Source organism: Salmo trutta, chromosome 34, assembly GCF_901001165.1.
Source record: "Salmo trutta chromosome 34, fSalTru1.1, whole genome shotgun sequence".
Taxonomy (NCBI): Eukaryota; Metazoa; Chordata; class Actinopteri; order Salmoniformes; family Salmonidae; genus Salmo; species Salmo trutta.
In genome coordinates, this window is record NC_042990.1 from 13,054,699 (window position 1) to 13,071,578 (window position 16,880).

The following is a 16,880-nucleotide window of genomic DNA, read 5'->3' on the forward strand; positions in this document are numbered from 1 at the left end:
TTAGCAATTTTGTTAGGCTACTAATGACCATCAGCAGCATCTGAGCTTGAAGAAGCCTAATTACCATGATTAAATGGTCATGTGGAATTTGACTGCAGTCATGACCCTTTAAAAGCCGTAGGTAGAGCTCTTTTAGGTTCTAGATAGCACCTTTTTTTCTAACAGTGTACAGATGATGGGTGACCTTTTCTGTTCAATGGACAGGCCTTAAAGCCAGCAGATACACACAGCATTGTGAGTGTGTGTATCTGCATTGACTCACCATGTTACGTGTGGTTCCACATCCTCTCTGTGTGTGTGTGTGTGTTCGTGCGCACACATGTGTGTGTGTGTATCTGCAATGACTCACCATGGTACGTGCGATTCCACATCCTCTTGGTGACGGTGTCCCCTCGCGGCCGGCCCCCTGCCTCTGTCATGGTCTCATTCAGGGCCTGAGAGTAAAGCATCACGCCGTCATAGAAGCCTCCTGCGATCAGGTTCATCTAGTTGAGAGAATGCCAAGAGTGTGCAAAGCTGTCATCAAGGCAAAGGGTGGCTATTTGAAGAATCTCAAATATAAAATATATTTTGACACTTTTTTGGTGGCTACATGATTCCATATGTGTTCTTTCATAGTTTTGATGTCTTCACTATTATTCTACAATGTAGACAATAGTAAAAATAATGTAAAAACCCTTGAATGAGTAGTGTTCTAAAACTTTTGACCGGTAGTGTATACAGATAAATAAATCCAGAAAAATGAAATGGAAGGCATTTGAACCAACTCTGGCACAAAGAGAAGATTCAAGTGTGAGACAGGCCTACAGTACACACAATATATATACATAAGTGCCATTTGCTATATAGGAGCTAAATATTTTTAGAATTTAATTATAAGTCACCATTTTTCTTTTATTCCAGGCTTTATCAAAAAAATCCGCAAATGGAAATACACAATGGACAAAAAAACATTTCCGTTTCTCCTCATCACTCAGCCACATAATGCCAGGGTAAATCTGGTGGACTTTCTAGAATAAGGACCAGCGTATATCGTGGTAGATAAGGGAATAGAGAATAAAATGTATTTCATTCTCTATTTATTTGAGGTCACAATTTTTATTTATTTTTTACCTTAATTTAACTAGGCAACTCAACAAATTCTTATTTTCAATGATGGCCTATGAACAGTGGGTTAACTGCCTTGTTCAGGGGCAGAACGACAGATTTTTACCTTGTCAGCTCGGGGATTCAATCTTGCAACCTTTCGGTTACTAGTCCTACACTCTAACCACTAGGCTACCTGCCGCCCCTACACTCTAACCACTAGGCTACCTGCCGCCCCTACACTCTAACCACTAGGCTACCTGCCGCCCCTACACTCTAACCACTAGGCTACCTGCCGCCCCTACACTCTAACCACTAGGCTACCTGCCGCCCCTACACTCTAACCACTAGGCTACCTGCCGCCCCTACACTCTAACCACTAGGCTACCTGCCGCCCCTACACTCTAACCACTAGGCTACCTGCCGCCCCTACACTCTAACCACTAGGCTACCTGCCGCCCCTACACTCTAACCACTTGGCTACCTGCCGCCCCACAATAGTTACATAATCTTTCCTCTTCTATTTTACCATTATACTAACCTGTTTCAACGGCCAGCAGCAATTTCCCGGATTTTACCTGTGCACATAGCGATCTCTTGCTTTTAGGTAGGTTGTACATAATATATCTCCCACATATACACTACATGACCAAAAGTATGTGGACACCTGCTCGTCGAACATCTCATTCTAAAATCATGGGCATTAATAGGGAGTTGGTCCCCCCTTTGCTGCTATAACAGCCTCCACTCTTCTGGGAAGGCATGATGTTGTAGGGACTTGCTTCCATTCAGCCACAAGAGCATTAGTGAGGTCGGGCATGGATGTTGGGTGATTAGGCCTGGCTCGCAGTCTGCGCTCCAATTCATCCCAAAGGTGTACGATGGGGTTGAGGTCAGGGCTCTGTGCAGGCAAGTCAAGTTCTTCCACACCGATCTCGACAAACCATTTCTCGCTTTGTGCATGGGGGTATTGTCATGCTGAAACAGGAAAGGCCTTCCCCAAACTGTTGCCACAAAGTTGGAAGCACATAATCGTCTAGAATGTCATTGTATGCTGTAGCGTTAACATTTTCCCCTCACTGGAACTAAAGGACCCAGCCCAAACCATGAAAAATAGCCCCAGACCATTATTCCTCCTCCACCAAACTTTACAGTTGACACTATGCATTGGGGCAGGTAGCGTTCTCCTGGCATCCGCCAAACCCAGAATTGTCCGTCGGACTGCCAGATGGTGAAGCTTGAGTCATCATTCCAGAGAACGCGTTTCCACTGCTTCAGAGTCCAATGGCGGCAAGCTTCACACCACTCCAGCCGAATCCACAAATTTGAAGGGGTGTCCACATACTTTTGTATATACAGTGTATTTACATGTTGTTGTGTGAGTCAGAGTCAAACACGCCTGCATGTGAGTCTGTGTTTGTAACCGCGACTGTGTGTCCTGAATCAACCTTGAAAGAGGTCAAGCTGACATAGGGATTTCCTGACCCTGAATGTAACTGTGTAACTATAACTATTATAGAATGCTTAGCACAGGCTCATAAGTCAAACCTTTATTTGTTTGTGTTAGAGACCAGACTAGGAGCTGCGATTTACACGTGTGGCCAAACTGGCCATATATTCACATCGCTCAGACATGGAGAAACAGATCATATTCCCCTGTGGTTAGAACTGTCTAACTTCCCACTGTGGACATGGGACATCTGGAGAAGCCCTGCAAATTAACCTTGAAGATGCTTCAAATGGTCCACTGGAATATCCTCTGAATACCTTCATATCTTTCAGTGAATCATCATTCATGCTAAAAAAAAAATTGGAAAACAATATTATTTTTCATTTCTCAGAGAAAGAGATTTTGTTCAACAAGCAATATTTTTTTCCCTAAAAAGATAGGGGTCAAATTTATTGGCACCCCTGTTTTCAATACCTTTCAATACCTCACATTGGGAGGAAAACGGCACTGAACCTTTGTATAAAATGTTTTATGAGAATGGAGAACCATTCCTCCATACAGTATCTTTCCAGATCCTTGATTTCCTTCATCTGCACTTATGGACTGCCTTCTTCAGTTCAAACCACAGGTTTCCAATGGGGTTCAAGTTCGGAGACTGAGATGGCCCTTGCAATATGTTGATTTTGTGGTCATTTAACAATTTCTTTGTGGATTTTGATGTGTGCGTGGGGTTATTATCTTGCTGGAAGATCCACTTGCCTACAAGTTTCAGCCTCCTGGGAGAGGCAAATAGGTTTTTGGCTAAAATATCCTGGTGCTGGGTAATGTTCATGATGACGTTGACCTTAACAAGGGCCCCAGGACCAGTGGAAGCAAAATAGCCCCATAACATCAGAGATCCACCACCATATTTTACAGTTGGTCCTTTTCTGCTTATGCATCATTATTTCGACGTCAAACACACCACTGGTGTGAAAGCTTTTTGTATTACTTGTTAAACTAAATCTATTTCTCTTGGCAAGTGTATTAGTATAAAATAATATAATTAAAAAAAACATTTGGATCATACAAAGGCTTAGGTTGTCCAAAACAGTGGCCAGGTGGATTCATTCGAGTCTTATTCCAAATTTTGTTGTGTTACAGCCTGAATTCAAAATGGATTAAATGTATATTTTTTTCTCACCCATCTACACACAATATCCCATAATGACAAATTCACACATTAATCAAACATAAGCAAACATGATGCTTATTTAGTCAGTTCTCTCCTCTGTCTGTTTATGTTTAAATTGACCTTTGACTCTGTACACGTGGTGGGTCCCAGTGTGTTTTTAATAAGTACAGTAGTGATGGGATCTTAGTGACTCATGTTGCGGTAGGTATTTTGACAGACGCTCTCATTGTTGCCCACAGGTACCAAGGGATGAAGATGTGAAGGAGTTTAATGATAAAACTATCTCCAAAGCATGCAGCAGTAGTTGTAGGGGTGAGAAAAATAACCTCCGATATGTGCATTTAAAGATTTGGGGGGGGGGGGGGTGAAAGGCTTAGGTAGTCAAAAACAGTGGCTAGGTGGACTCATTCAAGCCCAGTACAGACACATGGAAGAGAGGAAAATAAAGTTTGGGATATGGAGAGAGCTGAACAGAGAGATATCAGAGTAGCAGACATTGTTCATTGGCAAAAGAGAGACTGACAGATGGACGGACAGACAGACAGACAAAGGCCCAATTTATGTTAGAAAAGGCAAGTGTTGTCCTGGTGGGTCGCAGACAAAAGTGACGGCAAAGCAGACAAAATTAAGGGCATGTTGGTCACAGTGGAGTGGCACAGAAGAGTGTCTGCGATCCATCAGGACGAAACTTGTCTTTTCTACCCTAAATTTGTCTTAAAGCTGCAATATGAAACTTTTTGGACGACCCAACCAAATTCACATAGAAATGTGAGTTATAGATTTGTCATTCTGGTTGAAAGCAAATCTAAGACACGATAGATCTGGTCCATGTGCACTACTTTTATGCTTGCCGTTATTACGTTTCGTTTTTGCGTATTTTACTTTCAATTTTGTACACCAGCGTCAAACAGCCGAAAATACAATATTTTTGGTTATTTCACAGCGGTTTAGATTGATTGTCTACACATTGCTTGTTTTGTCACATACACTGAAATTAGGCAAACTATTCTATTTTTAGCAATCAGGAAATGGCGGAGCGATTTCTTTATATTGCACCTTTAAAGGCCCATTGTGATTTCCCTGTGTTTTATATACTGCTCAAAAAAATAAAGGGAACACTTAAACAACACAATGTAACTCCAAGTCAATCACACTTCTGTGAAATCAAACTGTCCACTTAGGAAGCAACACGGATTGACAATAAATTTCACATGCTGTTGTGCAAATGAAATAGACAACAGGTGGACATTATAGGCAATTAGCAAGACACCCCCAATAAAGGAGTGGTTCTGCAGGTGGTGACCACAGACCACTTCTCAGTTCCTATGCTTCCTGGCTGATGTTTTGGTCACTTTTGAATGCTGGCGGTGCTTTCACTCTAGTGGTAGCATGAGACGGAGTCTACAACCCACACAAGTGGCTCAGGTAGTGCAGCTCATCCAGGATGGCACATCAATGCGAGCTGTGGCAAGAAGGTTTGCTGTGTCTGTCAGCGTAGTGTCCAGAGCATGGAGGTGCTACCAGGAGACAGGCCAGTACATCAGGAGACATGGAGGAGGCCGTAGGAGGGCAACAACCCCGCAGCAGGACCGCTACCTCCGCCTTTGTGCAAGGAGGAGCAGAAGGAGCACTGCCAGAGCCCTGAAAAATGACCTCCAGCAGGCCACAAATGTGCATGTGTCTGCTCAAACGGTCAGAAACAGACTCCATGAGGGTGGTATGAGGGCCCGACGTCCACAGGTGGGGGTTGTGCTTACAGCCCAACACCATGCAGGACGTTTGGCATTTGCCAGAGAACACCAAGATTGGCAAATTCGCCACTGGCGCCCTGTGCTCTTCACAGATGAAAGCAGGTTCACACTGAGCACATGTGACAGACGTGACAGAGTCTGGAGACGCCGTGGAGAACGTTCTGCTGCCTGCAACATCCTCCAGCATGACCGGTTTGGTGGTGGGTCAGTCATGGTGTGGGATGGCATTTCTTTGGGGGGCTGCACAGCCCTCCATGTGCTCGCCAGAGGTAGCCTGACTGCCATTAGGTACCGAGATGAGATCCTCAGACCCCTTGTGAGACCATATGCTGGTGCGGTTGGCCCTGGGTTCCTCCTAATGCAAGACAATGCTAGACCTCATGTGGCTGGAGTGTGTCAGCAGTTCCTGCAAGAGGAAGGCATTGATGCTATGGACTGGCCCGCCCGTTCCCCAGACCTGAATCCAATTGAGCACATCTGGGACATCATGTCTCGCTCCATCCACCAACGCCACGTTGCACCATAGACTGTCCAGGAGTTGGCGGATGCTTTAGTCCAGGTCTGGGAGGAGATCCCTCGGGAGACCATCCGCCACCTCATCAGGAGCATGCCCAGGTGTTGTAGGGAGGTCATACAGGCCCGTGGAGGCCACACACACTACTGAGCCTCATTTTGACTTGTTTTAAGGACATTACATCAAAGTTGGATCAGCCTGTAGTGTGGTTTTCCACTTTAATTTTGAGTGTGACTCCAAATCCAGACCTCCATGGGTTGATAAATTGGATTTCCATTGATTATTTTTGTGTGATTTTGTTGTCAGCAAATTCAACTATGTAAAGAAAAAAGTATTTAATAAGATTATTTCATTCATTCAGATCTAGGGTGTGTTGTTTAAGTGTTCCCTTTATTTTTTTGAGCAGTGTATATACTTCCACACTATGAGGTTGGAATTATACTGTGAAATTGTGAAAATTATGATCATGCGCTTTTATTGTAAGAGCTGTTTGAAAAGACTGAATGTTTTGGTGGAATGGAGCTTTGGCCTGTCTGGTGACATCACGGTAAATTGGTTAATAGACCAATAAGAAAGAAAGTTCCAAACCTCTCTGCCAATAACAGCTAGTTTTTCCCCTCCCCACTCAGACCACTCCCAGACAGTTCTAGCAACATTCTTGCTTGACAAATTTCTCTTTGCAAAGAAGCTATTTGTGCTTCTTTTTGACCATTTGAATTGAAAACAATCACAGTAAGGTACTTCATTGTTACCCAGAAAGGATTTGACATTGAGATAAAAACGTCTCCATTGGACCTTTAACAGGCAGACAGAGAGACAGACACAAGTACATGAGCTGGTCCCTGAGCAAACAACCGTCCCCACAGACCATCTCTCACTGGCTCTAACAAAGGTAGATTCACCCACACCTCTCGTTCAGCACTTTAGCTGGCGCCACACAGGGACGTTCAGTACCAATTTAAGCTCTCTTACAGAGGACACCCTTGAATATTAGCCAGGCAGCTCCATACACTCACACTCCCCGTTAACCCCACAGTCACTCTATTACCACCTACAATTCAAACATAATAACAGCATTTATATACCTTTTTTTTCCATAACCTTTTTATCCCCAATTTTGTGATATCCAATTACTATCTTGTCTCATCACTGCAACTCCCCAACAGGCTCGGGAGAGGCAAAGGCCCTCCCGGAAAGGAAACATGACCCACCAAACCACACTCCTTAAAAACACCTGCCTGCTTAACCCGGAAGACAGCCACACCAATGTGTCGGAGGAAACACCGTTCAACTGACAACCGAAGTCAGCGGAGTCACTAGAGCGAGATGAGTAAAGCCCCACCCTCACCTAATCCAGACAACGCTGGGCCAATTGTGCACCGCCCTATGGGACTTCTGGTCACAGCCAGATTGGGATTGAACCTGGGTCTGTAGTGACGCCTCAAGCAGTGCGATGCAGTGCCTTAGACGGCTGCGCCACTCGGGAGGCCGAGCATTTATATACCTTGACAAGGTTTCACACAATTAATGTCTCACACAATTTGTGTAATAGACCAACTTTTCATAGAGACATTTTAATTTGTGTATTTAAGTGAAACTTGTCTACCGCATAAATGAAATGTGATCTAAAGATGCATGGAACTGCTTTCACGAGCTGGCAAATCCACATAGATGTTTAGCCTGAACTTTAGCCCCTGTCTCATAGTGTAATAAGCAGGGCTGCCCAAGTACACTGTGCAATAATTTCCATTTCTACATTAGGCTCCGTGTTGCTATGGCAATCAGTATATCAGCAAGTTTTCCCAAGTGCCAAATGGGAGGAGAAGCATTACTTTCTACCTTCCCTGGACTGCTGCTGCACTAATTAGTGACTGGCTTTCTAGCGTCCTAACTTCCTAACATTGATTGGGCTGAGACTAGAGACACTGGAGTGTGACACACAGCCCTGTCACTCGACAGAAGTGGCTATAAACCAATAGTTTGTTATTTTCCATAAACAATATGATGCCGCAGACCTAAAAGACCCGTAATCTTCCCAAGAGGAGATATGTAACTTTACAGGCTCTATTTGATGGATAAATCCCTGTTTGCAGTATAAAAAAAATTCTGTGGCATAACTTCAACCATTGAAAGCAAAGTTTGTGTGGAAAATATACACTCCAGCAAGCCCAATAATCCACTTAGAAAACAGGGTAACGGGACAGTTGTAAAAGATATCGTGACACCTTGCAATCATGACGCAATACGCGCCTGCACATGCAGGCCGTACTTGCTACAAAGTTACAGAAAGCTAAACCAACAGCCACACAAACTGAAATTGGATACATTGTAAACACAGGTCCAACGAGGAAAACACATAGCTTGCTAGCATTGATTTGTTTTTCCAGAGATTTACTTTTTGGAGCATCTGATGACCTAACGGGGTGTGATGAACATACAGTTCTCCGGTCCCCTCCGCCGCTATGCTGTCAAATCCTTCCACATGTTTCTAGTTTAATCCAGCTGTTTACAGCTACTTATATTTTTTAATCCAGTTGTAATATTGGCAGGTTTGCTAGCAACAAACTATTTAGCTAGCTTCTACCCTAGTGTTTGTTATGCAATGCGATCCCCTCGCAATTAACAGTCAGTGTCGACGAGTGTCCTGACGGGAAGGCAAACATTTCTAGCTATGCCAGAGAAAATCGGCATTATCAGCTCATTGTTATGGATGTATCGAAAGGAATGTCAATAGAAAACGGCGTAAACAAATAGAAATGCAGCTACTTGGCTGTTATACTGGCTGCTGAGGTCTTGACTGTGTTAGCCGTAGCTAGTCGGCTAGCTAGCAAGCAAGGGATAAGAACCAACGGAACATAATGAACGAACAACTGGTTCGGGTCCATAAATATCGAACTAATCAAACCAACCACTGGGTCGCGTCTCTAGCAACCGTCTCTAGCAACCAAGTATGAATTTGCTTATAAAAATGAAAATATCAATGTTTTTTTTTTTTACGGGTAAATGTGTGCTTTAGTATTGTTTTCTTTGACAACTGTGGTATAAGTGAGATGAATGCCTCCGTTCTGTACATTACCTTGGAAAATTTAACTCCACTGCGTCGTCCATCATTTCCAAGGTAATGTACAGAACGGAGGTGTTTATCTCTTACTTAACCTATATTCTATTAGCAGAGCCAAAAAGAGCACAGCTAACCATATATTAGAGCAATGGTTACCAGAATTTAGTATTTAGGTGTAACATCTAAATCTGTTGCCAGACAACAGTCTGATAAAATTTTAATTTTCCTTGACAATCATACTTAGGGATTATGCAAAAAGTGCAAGGAAATTACAATTTCTAGATGTCCCACAGCGATTGCTGACTGACTTGAAAATATTGGAATTGAAATGTAACACTTACACTTAAGTTTGATAATTGCATACCGGTAAAGAGGTTTCTTAAATGTGAATATTGAGAACCTGCAAATGTCATGTGGTTAAGGTAATTCTATGCTAGCAAATCCAAACTGAGCCAGAAGGCAAAACGCCAGAATGTTCATTCTCTACACTCTCTACAGGGGGTTCTACATGGAACTCACAAGGGTTCTACCTAGTTTTAGAGAGCACCTTTTTTTCTAAGAGTTCAGATTCAATGCATAGAAGGGTAAAAAAGATTCCAATCTTTAATCTTTAACCACCTTTAATCAGCTCAGGAGGTGTGTCGGCCATCACTCTGTTGACTCCAATACAGTGTAAACAACCTGACACACATCACATTGTAGAACATCCCTATTGGCAAAGATTGAACCCAGCCTTTGTTTTTTTTACCATGAGATCCATTAAGACTGAGGGGAAATTATGAAAATTCTACAAGCTCTTGTCCCAGCAGCCTTTGAAAGGTCATGCATTGTGAAGGCAGATAGAGGCGGCACAGTTTGGGCCCACATCGGTAACTGTGAGCCAGCAGATAAGCCGCAAGAGGTGATTCCATTTCTGTTGGTCTATGAGTCTGCCTGTGAATTTATCGGTGTGTTTTTACAGCTAATAAAACAACTTTTTTTGTCTATTTAATTCTGTCTGTGGGTCTGAAGGAGGTACAATCCTTTCCAAAGTTGGATGTTCTTCAGTGTCCATCCTATGAATAAGAAAGACACCCTCTTTGTCTCTACCACTCTCCTGCCAACATCATATGTAGTTTAACTTTTACTGTATTATTTCTACCTTCTTTCTATTCTGGGATCACCCTGCCTCTCAATCAATTTGTCAATCAACCAACAAGCAAGCAACCAACTGGCCATCCTCACTTACCAGCGAGTCTTCCACGGTGAAGTTGAACATGTTCATGGCGTCCGTCTTCAGGTTGGAAACAAACTCCTTGTACTCCGGGTTCTGTGGCTCTTTGTAGGTCAGGATCTTCACACTCTGTCAGGATAGATGAATGACAACCCAAAAAACGCAATAACACATAGCGTACAGATTATACCATACACATTGCCATAGTCTCATGTTACATACAGCACAAACACTCATCAACTCCTGCGTCTTATTTTAATTCGAGGTTCACAGCGAAGATGTGAAACCTATTGTTATTCTTAGATTTAAAAAAAACCTGGACATGTTCAATAACTCTAGCATAGATTGGTAACTTTTTTCTAATTTGGCACACATACACTAGAGCCCATGACTTGGTCAAAAAAGAAAGTCACCCATCGATAGGCTTGTAGGTGGCGCTGTAAAAAGCAGGCTCGCTTATTTTATTTGTATTTATTTAACCTTAACTTAACTAGGCAAGTCAGTTCAGAGCAAATTCTTATTTACAATGAAGGCCTGGCCCCGGCCAAACCCGGACGACGCTGGGCCAATTGTGTGCCGCCCTATGGGACTCCCAATCACGGTCAGATGGGATACAACCTGGGACTGTAGTGACGCCTCTCGAAATGAGATGCAGTGCCTTAGACCGCTGCGCCACTCGGGAGGCCAAACACCCGTATTGACCTAGACACTTGAAATGTTGTATGTAGGCGTCTTTCCTCATGCTGAAGAAATTCGTCTCAAGGACACATAAGGTCCGTCAGGATACATTTTCCTCCATCTTGGAAATTTTTGAAAACTTTTGAAAAACGTATTCTCATTAACCATAAGTCCAAATAACACAACATTCGGTACATATGCCCATGGTACATCTCTTAACTTAGTTTGAGCTAAGGGATTGGTTAAGAGATGCTTGAGTTATTGATGAATCAGGAAATCAGACTTCACGTGTCCATTTAAATCCTTTGTAAATCCACTCCTTTGTAAATCCACTTCACACTTGAAACCTTTTAGGGGCATCAAAGATATTACTATGATGATCCATGTTAAGTTTGGCATTGATATCTTTCCTGGGTGGCGCAGCGCTCAAAAGCACTGCACCCCAGTGCTGAGGTGCAACTACAGCCTGTGGTTCGATCCCAGGCTGCGTCACAACTGGCTGTGACCGGGAGCCCCATAGGACGGCCCACAATTGGCCTAGCGATGTCCGGGGTAGGGGAGGGTTTGGCCGGTGGGGCTTTCCTTTGCTCATCGTGCTCTAGCAACTCCTTGTGACAGGGCTGCGCACCTGCAAGCTGATGCCGGTCTTCAGTCGAACTGTGTGTCCTCCAACACATTGGTGCGGCTGACTTCTGGGTTAAGCGAGCATTGTGATTAGAAGTAGGCGCCCAGGCGGGTCATGTTTCGGGGGACGCATGACTTGACCGTTGCAGAGATGAGCCAAGGGATCTAATTCAGGGAGAAAACTGGGTAAAAAAATATGCTTCTGGCCATACCATACCAGTGTGATAAGTACTGGGACGTGAGACCGCCTGGGAATACCGTAATGCCGTAAGCTAAAAAATGTATAAATAAATAAATAAACTAAAGCTTAGAATAAGGGTTGTTGGACTAAAAGTCAGATTCACTCCAAATTTGGTCTTTGTCCCTAAAGAGTTTGAGAAAATAAAGTTGATGCATTCAAAGATGATGATTAAAAGATTGTGGGTGCTGTTGCGTTAGACTTCAGTGGGACTTTTGACATTATCGATCATAGTCTGCTGCCGGAAAAACGTATGTGTTATGGCTTTACACCCCCTGCTATATTGTGGATAAAGAGTTACCTGTCTAATAGAACACAGAGGGTGTTCTTTAATGGAAGCCTCTCCAACATAATCCAGGGAGAATCAGGAATTCGGAAAGTATTCAGACCCCTTCCCTTTTCCACATTTTGTTTAAAACAAAGCAAATCAAAACAAATGTTATTTGTCATATGCACCGAATACAACAGGTGTAGACCTTACCGTGAAATGCGTACTTACATGCCGTTAACCAACAATGCAGTTTAAAGAAAATAGAGTTAAGAAAATATTTACTAAATAAACTAAAGTAAAAAATATCAAAATAATGATCAATAACAAGGCTTTATGCAGGGGGTACCGGTACCAAGTCAAGTTGCGGGGGTACAGGTTAGTTGAGGTAATTTGTACATGTAGATAGGGATAAAGTGACTATGCATAGATAATAAACAGCGAGTAGCAGCAGTGTAAAAACTGAGGGGGGGGGGGGGGCAATGCAAATAGTCCGGGTGGCCCTAAGATTAATTGTTCAGCAGTCTTATGGATTGGGGGTAGAAGCTATTAAGGGGCCTTTTGGACCTAGACTTGGCGCTCCGGTACCACTTTCCGTGCGGTACTAGAGAGAGCAGTATATGACTTGGGTGACTGGAGTCTTTGACAATTTTTTGGGCCATTCTCTGACACCAACTAGTATACAGGTCCTGGATGGCAGGAAGCTTGGCCCCAGTGATGTATTGTGCCGTACGCACTACCCTCTGTAGCGCCTTACAGTCGGATGCCGAGCCAGGCTGTGATGCCTGTAACGCCTTACTGTCGGATGCCATACCAGGTGGTGATGCAACCGGTCAGGATGCTCTCGATGGTGCAGCTGTAGAACTTTTTGAGGATCTGGGGACCCATGCCAAATCTTTTCAGTTTCCTTAGGGGGAAAAGGCGTTGTCATGCCCTCTTCACAGCTGTCTTGGTGTGTTTGGACCATGATAGTTTGTTGGTGATGTGGACACCAAGGAACTTGAAACTCTCGACCCACTCGACTACAGCCCTGTCAATGTGAATGGGGGAGAATTCGGCCTTCCTTTTCCTGTAGTCCACGATCAGCTCCTTTGTCTTACTCACATTGAGGGAGAGGTTATTGTCCTGGCACCACACTGCCGGGTCTCTGACCTCCTCCCTATAGGCTGTCTCATCGTTGTCAGTGATCAGGCCTACCACTGTTGTGTCGTTTGCAAACTTAATGGTGTTGGAGTCGTACTTGGCCACACAGTCGTGGGTGAACAGGGAGTACAGGAGGGGTCTAAACACGCACCCCTGAGGAGCCCCTGATCAGCGTGGCAGATGTGTTGTTGCCTACCCTTACCACCAGGGTGCGGCCCGTCAGGAAGTCCAGGATCCAGTTGCAGAGGGAGGTGTTTAGTCTCAGGGTCCTTAGCTTAGTGATGAGCTTTGTGGGCACTATGCTGTTGAACGCTGAACTGTAGTCAATGAACAGCATTCTCACATAGGTGTTCCTTTTGTCCAGGTAGGAAACAGCAGTGTGGAGTGAGATTGAGATTGCTTAATCTGTGGATCTGTTGGGGGCGGTATGCAAATTGGAGTGGGTCTAGGGTTTCTGGGACGATGGTGTTAATGTGAGCCATAACCAGCCTTTCAAAGCACTTCATGGCTACCGACGTGAGTGCTACAGGGCGGTAGTCATTTAGACAGGTTACCATTGCTTTCTTGAGCACAGGGACATGTAGGTATTACAGACTCGGTCATGGAGAGTTTGAAAATGTCAGTGAAGACGAATGCTCTGAGTATATGTCCTGGTAATCTGTCTGGTTACGTTACGAACTTATTCTAAATAAAAAAAATCCTCATCAATCTACACACAATGACAAAGCAAAAACAGTTCTTTTTTGTGTGCAAATGTATTGAAAATAAAAAACTGAAATACCTTATTTACATAAGTATTCAGACCCTTTACTATGAGACTCAAAATTGAGCTCATCCTTGAGATGTTTCTACATGATGATTGGAGTCCAACTGTGGTAAATTAAATTGATTGGACATGATTTGGAAAGGCACACACTTGTCTATATAAGGTCCCACAGTTGAAAATACATGTCAGAGCAAAAACCAAGCCAGGAGGTCGAAGGAATTGTCTGTAGAGCTCAGAGACAGGATCTGGAGAAGGGTACCAAAACATTTCTGCAGCATTGCAGGTCTTCAAGAACACAGTGGCCTCCATCAATCTTAAATGGAAGAAGTTTGGAACCACCAAGATTTTTCCTAGAGCTGGCCGCCTGGCCAAACTGAGCAATCGGGAGAGAAGGGCCTTGGTCAGGGAGGTGACTAAGAACCCGATGGTCACTCTGACAGAGCTCCAGAGTGCCTCTGTGGAGATGGGAGAACTTTCCAGAAGGGCAACCATTTCTGCAGCACTCCACCAATCCAGATGGAAGCTACTCCTCAGTAAAAGGCACATGACAGTCTGCTTGGAGTTTGCCCAAATGCACTTAAGGTACTCTCAGACCATGAAAAACAAGATTCTCTGGTCTGATGAAACCAATATTCAACTCTTTGGCCTGAATGCCAAGCGTCACCTCTGAAGGAAACCCGTTACCATCCCTACTATGAAGCATGGTTGTGGCAGCATCATGCTGTGGGGATGTTTTTCAGCGGCAGGGACTGGGAGACTAGTCAGGATCGAGGGAAAGATGAACGGAGCAAAGTACAGAGAGATCCTGGATGAAAACCTGCTCCAGAGTGCGCAGGACTTCAGACTGGGGCGAAGGTTAGCCTTCCAACAGGACAACGACCCTAAGCACACATCCAACACAATGGAGGAATGGCTTCTCTGAATGTCCTTGAGTGGCCCAGCCAGAGCCCGGACTTGAACCCGATCGAAGATCTCAGGGGAGAGCTGATAATAGCTGTGCAGCGACGTTCCCTATCCAACCTGACAGAGCTTGAGAGGATCTGCAGAGAAGAATGGGAGAAACTCCCCCAAATACAGGGTGCCAAGCTTGCAGTGTCATACCCAAGAAGACTCAAAGCTGTTATCGCTGCCAAAGGTGCTTCAACAAAGTATTGAGTAAAAGGTCTGAATACTTATGTAAATGTAATATTTCAGATTTGTATACTTTTGCAAACATTACTAAAAACCTGCTTTTGCTTTGTCATTATGGGGTATTGTGTGTAGATTAACGAGGGGGAGAAAACAATTTAATCAATTTTAGAATACGGCTGCTACGTAACAAAATGTGGAAAAAGTCAAGGGGTCTGAATACTGTTTGCAATTTCCAAACAATCAGTGTCTGAAATAAGACCATGACCAAGCAGGAATACCTGGTGTACTGAAAAATTGGAATAACAGGAGACTGGTGTTTGGGGACAGAAAACCAATTTCAACACATCATTGGCACATTGGCCCAATGCTGTACTCAAGATAGTGTCTGTGACATCAGCAGATGGGACTTGTAAAATTTGAATTAAATCTAATTAGCATAATAATTGTGTTCATCAAAGTCTGTGTGTTTAAGAGAGACTTCTGGGCTGCGTCTCAATCAACTGCTTCCGCCGGTGTCTGTAAAAATGACTGGAGATGAATAGGTTCTTTCCACATCATAAGAGTATGTGTCAATCCACATATGTTTTATATATATATAAAAATGAGCTTTCTATATCTGTCAGATAAAGGATACATACTTCAAAACACTTCCTTTTGATTTATTTTTTGACTATCTGATTTGCCACGTATGAATGTGTTATTCAATGCGTTTCTAAATATGTTTTTCTGACACAGTTGAAGTCGGAAGTTTACATACACCTTAGCCAAATACATTTAAACTCAGTTTTTCACAATTCCTGACATTTAATCCTAGTAAAAATTCCCTCTCTTAGGTCAGTTAGGATCACCACTTTATGTTAAGAATGTGAAATGTCAGAATAATAGTAGAGAGAATTATTTATTTCAGCTTTTATTTCTTTCATCACATTCCCAGTGGGTCAGAAGTTTACATACACTCAATTAGTATTTGGTAGCATTACCTTTAAATTGTTTAACTTGGGTCAAACGTTTCGGATAGCCTTCCACAAGCTTCCCACAATAAGTTTAGTGAATTTTGGCCCATTCCTCCTGACAGAGCTGGTGTAACTGAGACAGGTATGTAGGCCTCCTTGCTCGCACACGCTTTTTCAGTTCTGCTCACACATTTTCTATAGGATTGAGGTCAGGGCTTTGTGATAGCCACCCCAATACCTTGACTTTGTTTGTCCTTAAGCCATTTTGCCACCACTTTGGAAGTATGCTTGGGGTCATTGTCCATTTGGAAGACCCATTTGCGTCCAAGCTTTAACTTCCTGACTGATGTCTTGAGATGTTGCTTCAATATATCCACATAATTTTCCTCCCTCGTAATGCCCTCTATTTTGTGAAGTGCACCGGTCCCTCCTACAGCAAATCCCCCGTGCTTCACCATCCCCCGTGCTTCAAGGTTGGGATGGTGTTCCTCGGCTTGCAAGCGTCCCCCTTTTTCCTCCAAACATAACAACGGTCATTATGGCCAAACAGTTCTATTTCGGTTTCATCAGACCAGAGGACATTTCTCCAAAAAGTATGATCTTTGTCCCCATGTGCAGTTGCAAACAGTAGTCTGGCTTTTTTATGGCGGTTTTGGAGCAGTGGCTTCTTCCTTGCTGAGCGGCCTTTCAGGTTATGCCGATATAGGACTCATTTTATTGTGGATATAGATACTTTTGTACCTGTTTCCTCCAGTATTTTCACAAGGTCCTTTGCTGTTGTTCTGGGATTGATTTGCACTTTTCGCACTAAAGTACGTTCATCTCTAGGA

General features: G+C 43.5%; 1 protein-coding gene and 1 long non-coding RNA gene across 5 annotated transcripts in view; both read right to left on the reverse strand.

The window, feature by feature from the left end:
- LOC115173623 (atrial natriuretic peptide receptor 1) overlaps window positions 1-16,880 on the reverse strand; it is a 126,622-nt gene that overhangs the window by 51,419 nt on the left and 58,323 nt on the right. For all 3 annotated transcript variants that reach the window (XM_029731898.1, XM_029731897.1, XM_029731899.1), the window contains 2 exons: window positions 10,265-10,378; window positions 350-485 (listed from right to left, as the gene is read on the reverse strand). In XM_029731898.1, the coding sequence (XP_029587758.1) occupies window positions 350-485; window positions 10,265-10,378 (250 nt within the window). The remainder of the gene's footprint in view (window positions 1-349; window positions 486-10,264; window positions 10,379-16,880) is intronic.
- Window positions 8,959-9,356, reverse strand: LOC115173624 (uncharacterized). Of its 2 annotated transcripts, none has more exons than XR_003871634.1 (2): window positions 9,132-9,356; window positions 8,959-9,051 (listed from the first exon to the last, which is right to left on the reverse strand). It is a non-coding gene; the product is annotated as an uncharacterized LOC115173624 (long non-coding RNA). The 2 variants fall into 2 exon arrangements; XR_003871635.1 differs by having other exon boundaries at window positions 9,127-9,356.